This window comes from Mustela lutreola, chromosome 12 (genome assembly GCF_030435805.1).
Source record: "Mustela lutreola isolate mMusLut2 chromosome 12, mMusLut2.pri, whole genome shotgun sequence".
Classification (NCBI taxonomy): domain Eukaryota; kingdom Metazoa; phylum Chordata; class Mammalia; order Carnivora; family Mustelidae; genus Mustela; species Mustela lutreola.
Genome location: NC_081301.1, coordinates 35,760,073 through 35,779,407, shown reverse-complemented (window position 1 = coordinate 35,779,407; position 19,335 = coordinate 35,760,073). Strand labels below are relative to the sequence as shown.

The window sequence follows — 19,335 nt, the reverse complement described above, 5'->3', positions numbered from 1 at the left end:
GATGTACATGTACAGATGAAGAAGAGGAGGCTAGAACCATGCTGGGTAGAGAGACCTTCCCCTCTTAAGCTGGGTGAGAAGAGCACACTCTAATTTTGGTTGGCTGTCCCCCTTTTTAGACCTGCTCTGATAGTGCCTCATTCTATTTTTACAGTAGACACTGTTTCTCTCTCTCTCTCTCTCTCTCTCTTTTTTTAACTGCCAGATGCCCTTTATACTGTTGCTCACCAAATCCTCTAGCATCAGCTGTTCCACCAGCCCACTCTAGGCTGCATGAGGCTCTAATAGGACTCACAATCAGTAACAGTACCTAAGTGTATCAGGAGCCTGGAACATGTGGGGAGAGTGGGTTCATTCTCCTGCACTTTGCACAAGCATCCTGGGTGTTGACTCTAGAGTGTTTAGTACCAGATGACTCCTTATATTCTGGATACAATGGCAAGTCATCCTTGAAAGAAAAGGCCTTTTCCCCATTTGGAACACCAGGGGAGCCTACACTGGCTGACATCATATGCAGAACTTCCATTTAACTAGGATAATAAGCAGAGTGCCTGGCTGGCTCAGTCAGTAGAGCATGTGACTCTTGATTTCAGGCTTATGAAGTCAAGCCCCATGTTATGTGTGGAGCTTGCTTAAAAAAGAAAAAAATAATAGGGTGAAAAATCAAGGAGATGATGCCGGCTCTGTGGTGTTGCCTGTAGTCTTGCTCTAACTCCTCTTCTTTTTCCACATGGGCCAAACGTGATGCTGGTCATCCAGGTTTCCTGGGCAGGGTCCCCATTGTTCTTCCTTCTCATTCTTTAGTTTGGACTTACGTCATTCCCCAGTAGTCTCCATTTAAGGACCCAGTGGTCAAATTGCAGGTAAAACTACCAGGGCGTGGATAACTGTTTTTTCCCCTGTCTTCAAAGCCAGTACAGTCTATATGTGGGAGTAGTGCATTGATTCCTATCAAGGGCATGGGAGCACACAGTAGGTTTGTTCAAGAGTTTAGATTGTAAATTGAAAATGCAAAATATATTACATAACATGTAAAATATGTTAAAAATAGGTCACAAATCCAGCACTTTGTTTTGTGTATAGCCAGACCAGTTCAGATAATGGAAACAGCAAAATAACATCTAGTGTGTCAGACACTGCAAACTGAGTCCTCACAATCCCATTAGAGTAATAGATAGGCACTTATATTATCATCATCATCATCCCTTTTTGCAGGTGAGGGCAGTTTAAGTACTTTGTCTGAGGTGTAACATGAGTGGTAGAACCAGAATTCTCTAGATGCCTTATATGTAATCACTGAGCTGTATTGTCTCCTGGCACCATGGCAGAGAGGATGCATTGGTAAATTTCTAAACTGATGTCAGTTTCTCAGAAGTCCTGGAATATGTAGAGTAACTTACGACCTCATTTAGTAGTTCTCACATTCTTCTTTAAAAATAGTTCTCAAATTCTTAAAAGATAAGAAGAACTGATCAAAAGCCCAAAAAATATAACCAAATGCAAGAAGTCATCAAGGGGAATACAGCAAACACTGCAGTTGTATGGCTCTAGCCCATACAGTTCACGCCGTGGATTCTTCCCAGTGCCAGTTGGAGCCTCACAATCCGTTCCCACAAGCTGATGTTCGAAAGTCCCCGGGGCCCCTGGGGACTTTCTTGCTGATTGTTGATATCCTGCCTTCTGCTTATCTCTTCTGTTCCTCACACTTCATAAGTAATTCTTAGTGGCCCTTGGCAAAATCCCACGACTGTTTCCAAGAGGAAATGGAGGCAGATAATAAGGGAATAGCCATAAATTCCATTATATCCTGAGTGCAGATACTCCAGTCCCTGCATGGATTGAGTGTATTTGCATCTCCAGTTTTACACTCTGTAGTGCCTGAATACTCCATTTTGAAGCACCAGATGAACTATATAGTTATGTTATAAAAATATGAAATCTCACAGAAAACAATTTAGGTTAATTTAAAAAAAATTTACCTCATAAACAGTCCAAAGCTGAGGAAGGTGTCAAATTAGATTAGAATTATATTAACAGAAGCCAGTTTGTAATCTAAATTTCTTATTTTAAACTTCCCAATCTTTCTATGTTATTTCTGTCATTTCTTTTTATTTCTGTTGACAGAAGAAATACCAGTGTAAAAATTAGCCCACAGTTTTCAGTGGATCAACAATATTGCAAGTTTCTTTCTTTGTTTCTGCATGGAGGAAAGTTTATTAGTGTAGGGATATTCTCTCATGAACATACATGGCATAAAGTATAAGATGATGAGAGCTTACTGAGGACCCACTGTGTGCCAAACATAGGAGACTATTCCAGACTTACAGAGTAAAGTCTCCTGGGTGACACTGTAACTAAGCCTTCAGTAGGCCATTCCAGTGTTTTGTTCAGCTGGTTGCTCCTAGGTGATGGGCAGTAGGTTTATACCAGTGAACTCTGTGGTGGTGAGTGATTTGCTTTGCTTTGTTTACTCTAAGTTGTATCTCCTGGTTAAGGATGGTAATGAGTGGGATGCCATGGCAGTGGATGGCGGATTCTGCTCCATGAAAAAAAAAAAAAACAAGTGGAAGCAGTGCAGGTAGAAGGGACAGATAGATACCCAGAATATATGATATCAAGATGCTGTCTTCTCCAGGTTGAGAAGTTTCAGTGAAGTAAGCTGACACAGGTTGTTGGTAGGTTTCCCTAGTGAATTAAGCACTACGAAGGAGTCAGTAATGGTGTTTTTAGACACTGAGCAGTGACCATAGGCAGATCAGGATTGGTGAAGGGTATATCATCTTGTTCACCTCACATAGCAATTTTAACTTACTCTATTCCTGTAGGTTTTCTATGACCTTAAAAATCTCTCTGACCTTTTAGAATGCTTGGAGAATAATCAGTCAGTACTAGTGCAATGATTTCTCCCCAAACCTCTCTACTCCAGAGGCAATCTCTCCATTATCCCCTACTCTTTTTTTCATTGCACAGAAATTTCTTAGGAGGACAATCAGCCTTCAGTTAATTATTCCCTTATATGTGTCTTCAATATTAGGTCATTTAACTTTGCTTTTCTCTGATATATATCTTCTCTTATTTGAAATTGAAGGATTTATTACAAGCCTCTCTTCAAGATATGTTTGGGCATTTCCTTTTATATACTTGAGAGTCAGGCAGATGGAGCAAGCTTGGTGAAGGCCTGAAGTGTAAAATTAGTGTTTTAAAATAAAATCCAAATCAGAAAATGTTATTGGGTAATTTAGTAGCTGTAGTACTTATAGCTGGTTTTAGAGGTAGAGAATAATCAATATCCAATAGCTAAAATAGCAAAGGACCAAAATAATCTGTTTGCTTAGGAACTAAACTCCCAATTAATCAGCACGTACAAGAAAGAAAGAATTGAAAATAAAATCGATCTTTTAGGTGTGTTCAGATACTAATTCAAATGCAGATGTGGACTTGGGTGAAAAGGCTCTCAGTTTCCCAGTAAGAGCTTACTTTCTCAATTTAATAATATGTACGAGGGAGCCGTGGTTGTTTAACTCGCAAGCCCTTTTAAAAGCTTGGAGTACTCAAAACAAAGCAGTCTGTTCCTGAAGTGAAGGGACAGCATTCTTTACCTCCAAAGTGCAGGGAAAGACAGATGATAGGTACCCAAGCTTAAGACTTTAAAATTTGAAGGAATTAAACCCAAGGTTTCCCAATGCCAATTAATATCCCTAAGTTTTCTTTTTTCTTAACTCCTAGCTTCTCCCTGTTCTTAGATTATTCACCTTTTCCAAAGTTATAAATTTTGCAGTTTGAATTGACTGGACGAAATCTTCAACAGGTCAAAAGAAACTTAGCAATTTCTTTCTTATCCTTTGTCTCTAGAGACTGAACTTTTGAGTCTCTTATAGCTGGTCTTAGAGGTAGAGAATAATTAATATCCAATAGCTACAATAGCAAAAGACCAAAATAATCCGTTTGCTTAGGAACTAAACTCCCAATTAATCAGCACGTACAAGAGAAAGAAAGAATTGCCTTCCCACTCTACTGTTGGCAGCTCTGCTCCTGGACTGGATTCTGCCAGTTTTCACAATAGACTTGCTTCAGTTTCCCACCTGCTTTTTTCTAAGGGGGATGCTGTTTGATTAAGGTTGGGGTGTCATGCTTTATGATTTGAATTCAGGGTAGAAAGCTCCTTTTCTCTGAACTCACCTCCACCTTCTCATTCTCAGCAGTAATGCATCCAAACAGGAGACCAGGTTCTCCCATTTCCATCCTTCCCTGAGGTTACAGAGGCCACTGCTTCCAGAAGAGAATGCTCTGAATATTGCTCAGCTACTTCTTTCCTCAGCGGTGGGCCATATCTCCCTGCCCTCCACCCACAATCACGGATATGCCTCTAGGGCCAGGCTGCCTGTCTCACTGAGGTCTGTAAGTCCACCTCTCTTCTAGACTCAGAGCCCTTGTCACTTAGGGTTGCCTTTCCATAGAATGATGAAGAGATTGACCTGGGCTGAAAGTGGTACCTGAAGGGCCTCTTCTGTCAGAGATCTTCCGAGGCCACCTTTGGGTGGTACAACCCGTAGCCTCCTTGCCCTAGTTGCAGTTCAGCCTGGTGAACTTCATTCCAACCGTGGCAACTCTAGCAGCTTGTTTCTACTATCAAGAGGTGCCCTCAGCAGTCATGGTTCTCTGAGGACCGGGGTTAACATGCAGGGGACAGAGATCAAGCAGATTGAGTCAGTTTTTTGGTCCTGCAAAATCTGCTGGAATGTCTCAAGGTCAACTCCAATGAGTAGATTTCCACCAAGTTTATATAGGCCAAAACCCTTTTCTCTCCCATTACAGCATTTTAATTTTCTTTTTTCATCACCACAACCATCTGTTCTTTGTGACGTGGAGAAGGGGCAATATCAGGTGATTGGAGAGTGAGCATGCCACTGTGATGTGTATTCCTGGTCTGGAGCGTTTGTCCTCATAGTTTTTATCCAGTGTCTTGTCTTTGGGTGAGCTCGTAGGGATACACATTCCTGTCATCTTCGCACCAAAGATAATCTTAAAACCATACATGTTCTTAGTGTTTGGCATCAATGAAAAATCACATAAATTCTACACAGAAGTTCAGAGAAGGTGACAGCAAATGTTCTAAGGTAAAAAGAACTCAGATCATTTTTGGACCTTTTTTACAAATAAGGGAACACAGGATGCCTGCAGCCATGATTGCATTGTCCAGAGAGGCACAGGGGGGCTAACTGCAGACCTTGTTTTCTTAATTGGGGTGCCCAGTATAGTCTGATCTAATCACCCCTGTGTCCCCTGTGCCCCCTTCCTAACTCCTCTTTACCACCTTTCCCACAGTAGAGGCTAGGCGGACACTGTCCCTTCCTTGTATTCTTCTCCATGGTATAAAGTGTTGTGTTCTTCTCCATGGTCCAGGGTCTGCCTTTTCTCTTGCTTTCCCCCCCATCCGTCCACCCATGACTTTGGATGGGTGGGGATGAAGAGGGCCAGTTAGTGTAAGGCCTAAGCCTAAGGATGAATCCTAACTCCGAGTCTGAGCTATCAGGGGAAACTGGGATATGCAGGGGAGGCTTAGGGTCTAGGGTGGCCAGAGACCAGTGTCTAGCCCCATAGCTTGGGCCAGTGATGGGGATTATAGGTGGGACCCATGGTGAGCATGAGAAGAAGGGAAGGATAGGCCTTAGACTGACATACCTGGAATCCCCACCAGCCTGTGCTCTCCATAGTACATTCCAGAATTGGGAAGATTAGGAAGGTAAGGACAGGGTCAGGGCTGGTGTATACATAACGGCTTGTGAGGCAGACCAGACTTCCTTACCACATTCTTCTCAGGAGCCGGGAGTCAGGCATTTCCCAGTTCTGCTCAGTCTGTGACCTCTGACCTCTGCTTTTCTGACAGCAGCACACCATCCTCGTGACTTCTTTCTCCTGCTTCATGGACCTGAACCGTTGCCCAAGTTCTCTCAATGCCTGTCATTTCTTCCTCCAGTTTTACCATGCCTGTGACCAGCCAGGCATTGTGGTTTTCTGCATCATGGACTACGATGTGCTGCAGTTCTGTGATTTCCTGGGCTCCTTAATGTCCGTGTGGGTCACTGTCATTGCCATGGCGCGTTTACAGCCTGTGGTCAAGCAGGTCAGTCCTGAGTGGGCCCTGGGGGACAACTGTAGGCAAAGTCCACTTGAAGCTCACTCCCAACCTCTCCCTGGGGGCATTGCCAAGTGCCTCCCGCCATCCCGGCCCAGCCCCTGGAGTCCTGTCTCTCCAGGTGCTGTATTTGCTGGGGGCTATGCTGCTGTCTATGGCTCTACAGCTTGACCGGCATGGACTCTGGAACCTGCTTGGACCCAGTCTCTTCGCCCTGGGCATCTTGGCCACAGCCTGGGTAAGGTTGGGAGGGCTTGGGGAGGGGGGCGTCCCAGCAGGACTTGGGTGCAGGGCCCTGAGGATCTGGTCCCCAATTTAAGGTGGGCTTGGATCCTGTCATCATCACTGTGCTGTTCATGGTGCCCACTTCAGACTTGGCCGGTGCCTTCGGGTCATGAGGGCTCTGGGAAGCCTGGGAATGACCAGCTCTGGCTTGGGTTCCAAGGCCTTGTATTCCTGAGTCCCACTTCTCTGCTTCCCCCAGACAGTACGCAGCGTCCGCCGCCGGCACTGCTACCCACCCACATGGCGCCGTTGGCTTTTCTACCTGTGTCCGGGCAGCCTGATTGCGGGCAGTGCTGTCCTACTCTATGCTTTTGTGGAGACCCGAGACAACTACTTCTACATTCACAGCATTTGGCATATGCTCATCGCTGGCAGCGTGGGCTTCTTGCTGCCCCCACGTGCCAAGACTGACCACCGGGTCCCATCTGGAGCTCGGGCCCGGGGCTGCGGTTACCAGCTGTGCATCAATGAGCAGGAGGAGCTGGGCCTTGTGGGTCCAGGTGGGGCCACTGTCAGCAGCATCTGTTCCAGCTGAGTGGGGCTTTGGGCCTGGCCTTTGGGGAGCATGAACCCTTCCTAGGGGCAGAGAGCCCTTCCTGGGAGTGTGGAACCCTCCCTGGATAAGAGACAGGTTGTATTTCTCGAGGACATAGAGTCTTTCTTAAGGACATGGAGCTCTTCTAGGGACCTGGCGAACTTCCTGAAGGCCTGGAGTCTTCCTGCATCCATGGAGCCCTTCTTAAGGATGGAGCCTGTGTAGGACCCTAGAGCCCCTCCGGACCGAGGAGTCCCTCCTAGGGGTGTGGAGCCCTTCCCAGGGATGTGGAGCCCTCCTAAGGATATGGATTCCTTCCCAGGGAGACAAAGCCCTCTCAGGATATGGCATCATTCCAGAGGAAATGGAGTCCATCTTGGGGACAACGAGTCTCCAAATCTTCCCAGCAGCTCAGCAACTCTGGTCTCAGGCTTCCTTCCCAAGGCAGCGTCTGGGCCATACCGTGCCATGCTGTGCTGTGCTGTGCCGGGAGGGGGATTGCAGGGCAGGTGGGGCTGGGGCTGGGGGCACTGGTAACCTGAGTTGATGCAGGTGGAGTCTGGTGTGTCTCCAATGAAGTATTTGCTGGTTCTGTGCTGCCTTTTTTCCTTGGGTCAAGGGTGTGGGGAGGAGAGGGAAAGAGAGGGTCCAAAAAAATGAGCAGGGTTGGTGGGAACCCAGCTGGAATGAGCTGCTGGAGCTTCTGCCGGAGCTTTTTGCTCCATCATGGCAGACTGCAGCTGCTGGGAGTAGGGGTGTGTGTATGTGTGTGTGTGCATGCATGTGCGTGTTAGGGTGATTTAAATTAGTGAGACAGACTTCCCTTGTGGTGCCCACACCCAACAGGAAAGGAAGCTGAGGTTTCAGGAAATTGGACTAGCAGGTACAAATCACAAATGTGTGAGAAATATCACCAGAACGTAACTTCTATTTTGAGCCCCCATTTTGCCCGAGTGTCATCTTTTGTGCCTGAGAGATATCCTTTGTCAGTTTGGGAGTTCCTCTCTTTCTATAAGAGTCTTAGCTGAGTCTTGAGGATCTTAAATAATGGGAAGACGTTGGGAGGTTGTTTTCTGGTCACTGGGGTCCACACTGGACCCATCGTGAGTTCCGTCATTCCACCTGGTCCCCAGTTAGCAGTGTAGGCAGGCCATCCCAGAGCGCTTTTTCCCATCTGCATAACCATTGTCAGTCCTGAGGCCCTCCCTGACTTCCGTGCCACCCACAAAGACCTGTGAGGCTTGGATAGCCCAGACACACCTTGAAGCCATTTCAACTTTGGGGGCCTGCTCTGGGTTTTACCTGACCAACAAGGCAGGAGTTCCTCCATCTTTCAGATCCTACAAATCTGTCCGGATATTTGGCCTAGGGAATGTGGCTCAGGGCCTCTTCCTTTTGGGACCCTTCTTTGCCAGTGCTCTTACTGCATCCCCTTCTCTCTCTTCCTTCTCCCTTAACTTAGAGCATTAATCTGGAGGTTGGGAAAACTCCCTTTTACTTAGGTTTTTCTCCTAGTTCTTGTCTATGCCTTCATTCTCTCCTGTGAAGACCTTAGAGCCTAGGTTTTTAAAGCTCAAAAACCAGGAAAAATCCCTTTGTTCTCTGCTTTCTGCAATTCTGTCTCTTTCTTGGGGCCCTGAGTAGAGCGATGTGGCCAACTGAATGGTGAGTCAAGAGGTGTGGGCTTGATGTCTCTTCCTTGTATCAGAAATACTAGTCCTTCATATTAGGATATATAGAGTCAGGTCGCTAGGATGCTTGAACCCAAATAGCTAGGATTCAGGACAGAGTCCTTCTGTGAAGAGGGACATAGAGCTGGGACAGACCACACCCTGCTAGGAGGGGTCAGAAGGGGGTTTTTTGGAAGAGGGGGGCAGATCTGAGTAAGGATTAAATAAATTTCTGTAATGCCAAGGTGTTGTTTCTGGTCACCAGTGTCCATATTGTATTCCTCCACTCATTCCAGGTGGTCCCCAGTCAGTAAAGCACTTAGGACACAGTATAGGGCTTGGCCTGGTCTGTGATCCAGTACATGTTAGCTAAAGATCAAGAAGCATCTGGACATGAGAGGGAAGAGCAAGGGGGAGACAGAGGCAGAAAAGACTGATACTTGCTGAGGAACTGGGAATAGTTCAGGGAACCTGGATCCGGAGAGTGTGTGTGGGTGGAGAGGGGCTGAGGAAAGCAGCTGGTATGAGGTTGGATGGAGAGGTGGGGGTCTGGCTTTTATCCCATGGGAAATGAGCCACTGGGGGATCTAAGCAGGAGAGTGGCATGGTTTGATTGGTATTTTGTTTTTTGGATTTTCTCAGATTGGCGTTTTGACAGCTAGTGCAGAGGGTAGATTTTGAAAGGCGTTTGTAGGACGAAAGTGACACAGCTGTTGCAGTATTTGAGAGAGAGGGAGAGTGAAGGCTTCTTGAGGAGGCACTGTGAGGAGAAAGGAGGGGACCCATTCAGGTCTTAGGCCATGGATTCTCTAGGACTTCATGACTGACTGGACGTGTGGGGCAGTGATGGTGAGAGAAGAGGGAGGCAAATATCTAGTGGCTCTTGGGTTGACTGTAGGATAGTGTGGCAGCCATTATTGCTGATGACTATTCACAGACTTCTCAGTCTTCCTGCTCCTTCCAGACACGTGGTGAGTGTGCTTCGTCTGCCCCTTGATGTTAGCTGTGGCACGTGCTTGCATTGGCGGACGAAGTGAAGGTGGAAGTGAAGCTCAAAGAGCCAGTGCAGGCTTTGTCACGGTGACCAGCAGTGTTCCAGATGGTAGCTGCTTATCCTGAGACCCAGAGGGATGAAGATGATTGAGAGCTGACCCCAGCCACCAGTCAGCTGCTAAAGGACCGGCAGCGGGAGTGGGAGATAAACCCTTGTGGGTTTCAGCCACTGCAATTCCAAGTCTTCACCACGATGGACCTAGCCTGCCGTGCATGATAGAGGTGAAGAGCAACAGAGAGGGTGGGCCATTTTTCTGGAGAGCAGGCCTCCCGCAAGCAGGGCTAGGGCAGCAGCCTTCACCTCTGCGTTCCTCAGGCTGTAGATGATGGGGTTCAGTGAGGGTGTCACAACCCCATAGAACAGTGCAATAATCTTATCCAGGTCAGGGTCCTTGGCCTTGGGCTTGAAATACATGAAGGAGATGGTCCCATAGAAAACCACCACCACTGTGATGTGGGCAGAGCAGGTGGAGAAGGCTTTGCGCCGGCCTGCAGCAGAGGGCACCCTAAGGATGGTAGCAAGGATGACAACATAGGACAGGCAGATGAGCAGGAGTGGGGCCAGCGTCAGGACCGCTGTGGCCACCACTAACATCAGTGCGTTGAGAGAGATGTCCCCACAGGCCAGTTTCAGCACTGCCAAGATCTCACAGAAGAAGTGGTTGATGATATTGTGACCACAGAAGGGGAGGCTCCAGGTGAGAAGGGACTGCAGCAGTGAGTTGGCAAAGCCTGTCCCCCAGCTCAGCACTGCCATCCGCACACAAGTCTGCCCGTTCATGATCTCTGGGTACCTAAGTGGCTGGCAGATCGCCACGTAACGGTCATAGGCCATCACGGCCAGGAGCAGGCACTCTGTGGAACCCAGCGCCAGGGTCAGGTACATCTGCAGGGCACAGCCAGGGAAGGAGATGGTCCTCTGGGCTTCCAGGAAGTTGACCAGCATGAGAGGCACAAAGGAGGATGTGCCACAGATGTCCATGAGGGAGAGGTTGCTGAGAAAGAAGTACATGGGGCTGTGCAGGCGGGGGTCCAGCACGCTCAGCCCCGTGAGGAGGGAGTTCCCCAGGACATTGACACTGTAGATGCCCAGGCAGAGCACAAACAGGACTGTCTCAAGGTTACGGTGCTCTTGGAGCCCCAGCAAGATGAATTCTGTCACAGCCGTCTGGTTTGTCATCTCCTTGTCCCTCCTTCCTGTCCAGACCACACGTGAGTCAGAAGAAGCTCTTGCTGGCCTGGAAACCAAGCAACCTGACCTTGGGCAGGTCATCTCTGCCCCTGCGATTTAGTTTCACCATCTGTGTAATGAGAGGGTTGGACTTCAGGACTGCAAGCTGGCCCTCTCAGCTCTGCAGCTCTGATGTGACTTAGGGAAATGAGGACATTCTAGTCCTCTAGGCTCCTCCTCATTCTTCCCGTGGTGGGGGCAGGGGAGACAAGAGAGGAGGATTCATGTTTGGCATACTCCGTCATAATCTAGTGTTCTTGGCTGTTGAAGGAGGCATCTTTTCTAGGTTATGACTTTATATGGCTGAATTATGCTCATGGTATTTCAGATTCATTCATTTGCTGAATGTGCTTTGAGTATTGATTCTGTGCTAGGTCTTGTTTAGGTGCTGGGGGTACAACAGTAAGAAAAATAAGTGGACAGAAACATACCATACCTATCATAAGGCTGCCCCTTCTTCCCTGAATCAGGTGAGATGAGCTCTTGCCGGCCCGTGGGTGAGGGATGAGTGGTCCCTTTGGGTGTTAAGGATCAAACATTCTCACTCCACAGGATGTATAAGCCTGATGTGCAGTTATCTCTCTTTAAGGAATGCTAGGCTATCGTTTTTTCCCTGTTCCCTCATCTGCTGAATTTTTTAAATGATTTATTTATTTATTTTAGAGAGACAGAGCATGAGAAGGGGTGTGGGGGTGGGCAGAAGGAGAGAGAGACAAGCAGATCCCCGCTGAGTGGGGAGCCCAATTCAGGGCTTGATCCTAGGATCCTGAGATCATGACCTGAGGCTAAATCAAGAGTTAGACTCTTAGCTGACTGAGCCAACCAGGTGGCCTCTCATCTTTTGATTTTTTTTAACATTATTTTTAAAAAATATTTTATTTATTTGACAGACAGAGATCACAAGTAGGCAGAGAGGGGGAAGCCGGCTCCCTGTTGAGCAGAGAGCCAGATGCAGGGCTCGATCCCAGGACCCTGGGATCATGACATGAGCTGAAGGCAGAGGCTCCACTGAGCCACCCAGGCGCCCCTCATCTGTTGATTTTTAAAAGAACATACAAGAACATATATATTCCAGTGGTCATGCAAGCCAAGTGACTCCCTTCTTGGCCTCCATATTGCCTTGTGGGATAAATGATTTTGGCAATGATGTCGCAGGAGGAGGGAAAACCAGGTTCTAATCTGGCAGGGGAGTTGTCAGTCAGTGACTAGTTCTAAAAAGGAGGGCAAGTGGGGGAGGGCCTCAGTTTTCTCCCAGACGGCTTCCATTGCTCTGCCTCCTGGGAAAATGCCAGTGTCAGGTATTCACGGGAGGGAGCCCTAATGTCCCCAAGGCGCGGCAGTCTTGTTAGGCAGGAAGGCTGTCTTATGGCCCATGTGACCCCTGGTCTAAAGCAGAAATTGGAGCTGAGTATGAAATCTAACCTACAGAAGGTACAGTCACCTCCTCATTCCTGGGCTGACTGAGAGACCGATGTCCTGTGACAGCATTGGAGCCCCATCCTTCAGGGCTGGATTTGGCCCCTCATTCCTCCACCTCAGTGCATCTAGCATTTGTTAGGGGCTGGTGGCCTCACCCTCTGCTGAATAGACCTTGTCTTTTCCAGTGCTACATCTTGCCCAAGAAGTTCCCTTGTATTTTGTTTTGTTTTAAAGATTTATTTGCTTATTTTAGAGAGAGAAAGAGCAAGTGAGCAGGGGGAGGGACAGAGGGAAAAAGAGAATCCTGAAGCGGACTCCCTGCTCAGCATAGGGCCCAACTAGAGGCTTGATCCCAGGACCCTGAGATCATGACCTGAGCTGAAATCAAGAGTCAGCAGCTTAACTGGCTGAGTCACACTGTGCCCCAAGAAGTTCCCTTTTAGAGGAGTGTCCTCCCTCCCTTCCCCGGTGGGGACTTCCTGCTCAGACCATGGTTCCATCTCTCCTCTCCCTCCGGCCTCTTGAGGGGTGACCTTCTCCTTTCTTGCACTCTCTTAGCCCTTCGCTGTCCCTCTGTGTTCTCCTGCCGTGTGCTGTGCACTTGTCTCCTCTACTACACTTGGGAGCAGGACCTTGTCTCCTTCCTTCCCACACCGCCCGCAGTGAATACTGCCAAGAGCAGTCACTCAACAGTTACTTAAGCTTTGCATCCCAGAGTCAGTCCTACTTAACTGTGTGAGGTTGACTATGTCATGTGGCTTCTCCGAGACTCAGTGTCCCTTTGAAAAATGGAAGTGCTGTGTAGCTCAGATGAGACATACCCATAAAGATGCTCGTGAGCTTCCCAGCACCACCTGTTGTCTGAGGATCCCGAGCAAAGACTGTATCTTCAGCGAGAGGGCTCCTGCTGGATCTGTGCTTGCCACCTCCCGATAAGAGCTCAAGCCTCTCTCATGACCCACTCCATCCCCAGAGCCTGTGCCACTTTCCCCTCCTCCAGCCTGAATCGGGGTGATTGTTAAGGGCATTTCTAGGGTGCACAGAGGCAGTGGATTAATCTGGGTCAGCACCTGACCTTAAATCTTATCTGCACGAAGAGCTAAGGTTAGGGTTTCTCTTGCTGAGGTTTGGCAAAACGAGAGAATTGCCTGAGTGTGGTGGTGGCTTCTTCATCCACTCCTTAAACAAATAGCTGTGGGGCACTTCTATGTGCCAGGCCTGTGCTGGGAGGTGGGGATACAGCAGAAGCAGGTGTGGTTTCCGCCCTAACAGTTTACACTCATTCCGTCATGCTTGCTGACCTTGGACATGTCACTTCCTCTCTCTGGACGTTAAAACCTGAGGTTCTCTTTGAGAACCTGGGATGGAAGGACAAAGTAAAACTTGAAATCTGTAAAGAAGTTAAAAGGAAGTACCTTTTCTAGGTTATGACTTCATGTGTCTGGATTATACCCACAGCATTTCAGATGCAAGTATAAGGGTTTGGTCTTTATTGGGTGCGTTATTACAAAATTACCTATGTTAACCTCGAATTCTGACACGTAACATAAGTGTGTGTGTGTGTGTGGGGGGGGTCTCAAGCAAGTGAAAGATCGGAAACCACCTGGCTTCTTGTTTCTCTTCCTTCCCTCCTCCATAACAGAAAGACCCAAGTGAGGATGGCAGAGGCATTTAAGGGCTTTTCAGAACAGGTGCTGGCCCGCCCACTTGCCTCGCCTCCCTTCCCTCCCTGCACACCCTGCTCCAGCCTCACTAAACAATTCCCCATTAACGGATAAACCCTCACACTCCTGTCTCGTCCCTCTTCTCATGCTCTTTCCTCAGCCTGGAGCAGCCTTTCTCTGCCACTCATCCTTCGAGGCTCGGATCTCACACCCCTCCTCTGCATAGCCTACTCAGAGGGCTTCGTGGAACTGACCATCCCAACAATGCTCACAGCTATAAGCACAGGGTACTCGAATTTTGCCTTGTGTGGTAGTGTGCGGTCTCTGTCTCATAGACTGGGAGCTATTGTAATCAAAGGTTTGTGTCCGATCCGTCACTGCTGCTCCCCAGTGCCAGCACCTACCTGGTGGGTGCTGGAGATTGCCGTTGAGAGCCCGTGCTGTTCCGCTGTCCCAAATCCCTCATCCCAGATGTCTCGTCTTGAGAGCACCTTCCCCACAAGCACACACACAGCAGCAGAGAAAGAGCTGTTGTGATTTCTGGAGAAGAGCCCTGGGGGTGCCGGGCTTCTCCCTGCTCTGTCTGAGGAGCTACTCAGAGAGGAATGGGTCTCTCACAATTTAAGAGTCTGATTATAACAGATTCATGGAAATTAGAGCCAGCTCGTGGAGAGACAGGCTTCTGGCCCCCAAGACACAGGTCTGTGTCTAGGAAATACCGTGCTTCCAGGTAACTGGCAGCTTTGACTCTGAGCCATGGGCACGGGAGGGGACGTCAGGGAGCAGCTGCCGTTCCCTGGGTGCATCAGTGACGATGAGCTAGGTTTTGCTGCAGTAACACACATAATCTTAGTGGCTTACCATGACAACAGTTTTTTTCTCGTTCTCCATGTCCTTTGTAGCTTTTCAGGGGCTCTGTTCCTTGCTGAGCTCCTCAGAGACCCTGGCTGAGGGAGGCCCCACCATCTGGACATCACCAGTTATGTCTGGAGAGGGACACACTAGGCATTCACACCAGCTGTTACATGCTCTTCCCCAGACGTGTCATGGGTCACCTCTGCCCACACTTCACTGGCCCTGTGTGACCCTACCACGTGCTAGGAGAAGGGAAACCTGAAATCTGTTGACTATCTGGGCATGAGGTGGTTTCCCAATACACTTGGAAAACCACTCTGACATCTACCTGCTAGCATCTCACACGCTGTCATATCCTGCCAAATCAGGTTCACGGAGAGATAGGAAACTGAGTGTCTCTGAGAATAACTATTGAATTCCACACCCTGGTTTTAGAGCTCCTGAGAGGCAGGGTGATGCCACGAACCAGGACTGGGAGCCCTGTGACAGGAGTGAGGGATCCAGGTTTGATGGTAGCTTCTGTTCCGATTCTGCTGTATGACTTTGGTCAGATTTCTCCTGTGAATGGAACCACTCAATTCGGTGACATATAGTACCCTGTCCCTTCTGAAACATTTCCTCACTCTGTCTGGCAACTTCCATCCCCAAGGTCTGACAGACCCAGGGTTACTTTGTAAGGTAAATATATCAATTTCACTGGCTGGCAAATCTAGTTTGAACCATTTAATATTTTATTTTAGGCTTCACAAATTATTTTAAAAGAAAGGGCATGGGCATAAAAGGACCGAAGCTTCTGTTGCAATTTCCCTGACATGCCTGGATCTAGGATTCCTGCTTGACCACTTCCTCACTGGATGGCAGAGCAGGTGAGTGAAGGCTTTGGAGTCCGACCCACCAGGGCTCAAGTCCCAGACCTGTCACTTGCTAGCAGTTATCTCAGCCTCACCTCCCTTACCTGTGGAGTGGAGATAAGCACAGTGTTTCCTTGTGAGGTTATTTTGAAGATCCAATGAGATGGGGGCATGCAGAGCTCTTAGCACAGAGCCTGGCACATGGTAAGTAATCAGTACGTGGTAGCCAGTATCACTAGTATCATGTCTTCTTTCACAAGCAAATACTCTGGTTTTCATATGTTCAGAAAAGATTTCATGAGAATAGCCAACATGCTGGACTATGGATCGTCCTTACCTTGTCATGCCTGTGGCCCAGTGGCATGAGTACACACAGGTGTGTAGGTGGAGCAGGCTGCCAGGTGTCCTGACCCAGGGCTTGGGAGAGCAGAGCCAGCAGGTGCTGAGCTCAGTACCAGCAGACACACTGGGCTGGGCTGGGCCAGGGCCAAAGCTCGAGGACCAGCCTCCTGGTCCCCTGCCACAGAGCTCTCTGCTCTATACCCTGGGGAACCTCACAGTCCCTACCCAATTTAAAGTTCAAACTGTGGAACTATACACATTTGCAGGTTTGGCAGCTGTGGGGCTTAGAGACCCCGGGATTCGTGCACTTCCCTGGGAGCGCCTGGCTGTGGTGAAATAGGTACAGGAGAGACACCGGACAGACAGACTCCGTTTGGGTCTTACTGCCATCCTACCCCTTGGATCCGAGACTGAAGTCTGTGGCCCCCTGTCCTAGGCATGGGTGTCTTGGTCTATGAAAAGGGTGTCTCCATTCCAGAATGTTGTGAGGATCAGGACTCATGAAAGTTCCGGAAAGTGCATTGCTGTACAGAGCGTGCGGCTGTGAGCACTTGTGAGGGACATTGAGTTGGGTTCAGTCAGGTGCTTGGGTCTCTCCAGGTTTCCTCTCCTTCCTTTCATAATAAAGAATAACAGCTGAAACAGTTGTAGAGACTACAACACAGCCTTAAATAAAGCAGCAGCAGCTATAGATTTTCCCCGTATACTGTGATTTGCCCTCTGGAATCTTTATCAAGATCCCAGGTCAAAGTCAAACATTCGAAGACTGTTACCACTTGTTTTCTCCATGCTCATAGAACAATGTCCTCTTGTCACCTGTGGATACCTGGAACTCAACACCATCCCACTGCACCTCTCATCTTCTCCATCTCTGTCTCAGGGCGGCAGTGCTGGCCACCTAAATAAGCCAGAAACCCAGGCTGCATCCCACAGGCCTCTCTCTCCATCTTCTAGCTCTGCAGTCATCTGTGTATCCCAAGTGTTTCTCAGCTGCCCTCTCTCTGGTTGCGCATCGGGTCAGGCTGCCCCTGACTTATTCCCACCCCCACCATGAGAGCCTGGAACAGGGCAGCTGCTTGCTCACTTCTTGTCCCTCAGGCTGGAGGACTTCTCATCAGTGCTGTATTCTGGAACCAGGTGATCTTCCATTTCTTAAAAATGCATCACCTTGAGGCACCTGGGTGGCTCAGTGGGTTAAAGCCTCTGCCTTCGGCTCAGGTCATGATCCCAGGGTCCTGGGGTCCCTGCATCGGGCTGTCTGCTTGGCGGGGAGCCTGCTTCCTCCTCTCTCTCTCCCTGCCTCTCTGCCTACTTGTGATCTCTGTCAAATAAAAAAAGAATGCATCACCTTATTTTTAAGTTCAAAGTCACTTTCATGTTATAAATATTGGAACTGTTGGAATTAAATAAAATAATCAGCTCTATCTGATCAATCCTATTTAACCCCACCATCCAGTGGAAACAACTCAATATTTTTTCGTAGTTTCCCAGGATTTTTTTCATCTAACTAATTCATAAATCCATAACAAAAATACTTCAAAAAATAACATTTTTAACATCATAGTGAATGCAAAATTATGAATTCTGCCTTCTATTAATTACATTGTGGGCATTTCTTATTATCAAATATTCTTCAGGAGAGAGGAATTTTTTTGAAGGCTGCATCACATTCTGTCATTGGATACCAGCAGGGTTTATTATTTGTATATTCTTATTCATAAATCTTTGTTTCTAATGATCATATGAGACTAATTCTTAGAAGTAGATGGGTTAGCTCATAGAGTCCAATTTTTTAAGTCTTTTGATTCATACTTCCAAGTGACTTTTCAGGAAGTTTATATTAACTTATTCCCATCTCCATCAGCTGCATATGATATTACTTCTTTACTGTACCTTCATTACCAATAGACGTTAAAATTCTTCCCCAATTTCATGGGTGGAAAATGGTATCTAATCAGTGACCTAACTAAAAGTAAATGTGATTGTAAACCCCAGTGCCCACGTGATAACGTCCAAACTCCTGTCGTGGCCTTAAAGCTGGTTATCTTGGTGGGCAGCCTTCATCTGGCTTGGTCAGAGAGGGTTGAGTTTCAGGGAGTAGGCTGGGCTTTCTCCTACCAACATGGAAAGCAGAAAGAGGGACTGGAGGGGAACTGAGAGCTCTAGCAGGGACTGGGCTTCCCTGTGGCAAGGGGGCAGGAGAGCTGGACTGCTTCTTGGAGGCCGAGGCCAGCATCTCCTCTTGTAGATGATGCCACTGAGGCCGGGGGTGGGAAGAGGGTGGGGAATGGGGGCAGGGAATGGAGATACTCTGTGAATCTGTTTCCGTTTCTACTGTGTGCTCACTGAGTTGTCAGGAGGAAAGTGGGAAGAGGCTGAGCACCAGGAAGGGGCATTTCTGGCAGGATCCCTGTGATGAGATAATGAAGGGTAGAGCAAGTCTCCCCAAAGCCAGGTGAGGCCTGGATGCTGGACTGGGAGGCATGGCAATGGCTGCTGTTGTTGTTCCAGACAGATGTTGGGAACACAGGCCCTGGGCTGCTCAGGGTGATTGGTACCCCAGGGCTGGACCGCTCTGGGGATCATGGACTCTGGGCCTCATCACTGCCTCTGCTGTCGCCTTCCAGGACACCAGGCCATACCTGTCATCTTTGAACACTTGTCTCTGCTCTGCTCAGGTTTAGGAAGGACCTCAGGCTTTGCCACTAACAGCCCTGCAACATTGTGCTCATGCATTTATTTACAAAACCTGTGAGGGGGGCGTAGGGTTGGGCAGGGCTGGACTTTGGGACAGAGTAGATTCTGACTGTGTCTGCTCTTAAAATAACACCACAAGTGAAGCAGGAGGAGATCAGTGAGGAGGCTTCCTGGGGGAGGTGGGCTTTGAGCTGGGCCTTGAGGGTCAAGCCGTGCTGGATGTGGCTGCCTTATGGAAAGAACCAGAAGGAGCCCGCAGCTGGGCAGGGCTGGGCAACATCGGGGCACTCACATGCTGTTGTGTGTGGCTGTCAGGAGGAGAAGGTGGGGCAAAAAGGCTGGGGGTTAGTCAGGACCAGAAGGGCCGGCTTGTGAAGGCCTAGAATGCTCCGGGAAGAGCTTACACTTTGTCCTGAGAGTAGGGGGAGCCATTTGGGGGTTACAATCAGGAGAGGATGTGATCCTATTTGTTTTTCCCAGAGGTCCCTCTGGATGCCCGGGGGGATGACAGAGTGGAAGGACCACTAGGAGTGTAGCCTTGAGGCCAGCCGGGAGCTGGTGCACAGGTGCAGGAAGCGATGTGGAGGGCTGGCCAGG

General features: G+C 48.5%; 2 protein-coding genes across 7 annotated transcripts in view; one reads left to right on the top strand and one right to left on the bottom strand.

The window, feature by feature from the left end:
• The window catches only part of TMEM8B (transmembrane protein 8B), a 43,897-nt gene extending 35,027 nt beyond the window's left edge, over window positions 1–8,870 (top strand). For 5 of the 6 annotated variants that reach the window (XM_059142656.1, XM_059142651.1, XM_059142653.1 and 2 more), the window contains 3 exons: window positions 5,978–6,124; window positions 6,258–6,374; window positions 6,621–8,870. In XM_059142656.1, coding sequence (XP_058998639.1) covers window positions 5,978–6,124; window positions 6,258–6,374; window positions 6,621–6,956 — 600 coding nt within the window. In that variant the 3' untranslated portion in view covers window positions 6,957–8,870. The remainder of the gene's footprint in view (window positions 1–5,977; window positions 6,125–6,257; window positions 6,375–6,620) is intronic. The other variant, XM_059142654.1, reaches the window with a different exon arrangement.
• A 1,008-nt stretch (window positions 8,871–9,878) lies between these two features.
• Window positions 9,879–10,859, bottom strand: LOC131812121 (olfactory receptor 13C7-like). The gene has a single exon (XM_059141225.1). The coding sequence runs from the start codon at window positions 10,857–10,859 to the stop codon at window positions 9,879–9,881; it is 981 nt and encodes a 326-aa protein (XP_058997208.1).
• Between the last annotated feature and the right edge of the window lie 8,476 nt (window positions 10,860–19,335).